The sequence below is a fragment of the Poecilia reticulata genome, linkage group LG19, assembly GCF_000633615.1.
Source record: "Poecilia reticulata strain Guanapo linkage group LG19, Guppy_female_1.0+MT, whole genome shotgun sequence".
Classification (NCBI taxonomy): domain Eukaryota; kingdom Metazoa; phylum Chordata; class Actinopteri; order Cyprinodontiformes; family Poeciliidae; genus Poecilia; species Poecilia reticulata.
Genome location: NC_024349.1, coordinates 115,549 through 116,623, shown reverse-complemented (window position 1 = coordinate 116,623; position 1,075 = coordinate 115,549). Strand labels below are relative to the sequence as shown.

Sequence of the window (1,075 nt, the reverse complement as noted above, 5' to 3'; positions counted from 1 at the left end):
CCTGCATTCGCTGCACTAGCGTTGGCTGCGCTAGCGTTGGCTGCGCTAGCGTTGCCTGTGTCCGCTGCGCTAGTGTTGCCTGCATTCGCTGCACTAGCGTTGGCTGCGCTAGCGTTGCCTGCGTCCGCTGCGCTAGTGTTACCTGCATGCATTCGTTCTTGCCCATGACTCCGGCTAGCTGCAGGTAGCATTTGACCTGCTGCCGGATCTTCTGGAAGCAGTCGACGATGGGAACGGTGGGGATGGTGTGGATGCGGCTCAGAATGTCMAGAGCCACGTTCACCAGACCCTGAGGAAACAGGAAGTGATCAGCCCACAACAGGAAGTGCTGGAAGGGACAGAGCGAATGCTTTGAACTGGGGTTCAGTTGAGGGTTGGAAGCAGTCAGTGTCTACTACACCGAGTTTAAATCCAGAGTCAGAGAGGAAACCTATCAGTTCATATTGTTGGATTGTGTTGGAGGCGGTGCGTCGTTAATAAGCTTCCCCTGGGAAACAAGTGCCAAGATCCAAGCAGTTCCTGTTTTATCTGGAGTTTATTTTTACAACCTTATCCATGTTCAGGAAGCGATTCAGGCAGGAAGTTCATTGGTGGCGCACTGCCTCCACTTCCTGTTCAGGTCATTTGGGCTTCTGTAAAAAGTTCCCAAAAGAAACCCAACAAYGGCCCAAAGGGTCWTAAAGCGGTTCTGAAGGGGTGGAGGTCTGGTCCTCCGGACTCTTCATCMGAGTTTCCACTGCAGGCGAAACGCTAACTGCTTCCAGCTCCCCAGAACCCAGTCAGTCTTCCCGTGTGGGCGGAGCCTGAGCCGTACCTGCTTCCTGGCGATCTTCCCGTACTGGATGATGGCGGACGCCGAGGCGTGGACGCCCAGCATGGCGTTGTTGTTGTTGGGGTCGTGCTGCGTGTTCGTCTCGTACGCCGTCACTATGGCTGCAGAGAGACGGCGGTCAAGAGAATGCTCCAGAGACCCGGGGTCCCTGAACGCATCGTCACTGTGTGTGCGTCGCCCTGATCTCTTCGCAGCCTTTCAAGCAGCCATCTCTCAGGGTGCGTCTACGTTACCATGGCAACG

The 1,075-nt window shown here is 55.5% G+C and overlaps 1 protein-coding gene across 1 annotated transcript in view; it reads right to left on the bottom strand.

Moving 5' to 3' along the window:
* The window catches only part of trrap (transformation/transcription domain-associated protein), a gene marked incomplete at its 5' end in the record, with an annotated part of 63,080 nt that overhangs the window by 17,003 nt on the left and 45,002 nt on the right, over positions 1-1,075 (bottom strand). The window contains 2 exons of the mRNA XM_017310672.1: positions 143-289; positions 815-1,027. Coding sequence (XP_017166161.1) covers positions 143-289; positions 815-1,027 — 360 coding nt within the window. The remainder of the gene's footprint in view (positions 1-142; positions 290-814; positions 1,028-1,075) is intronic.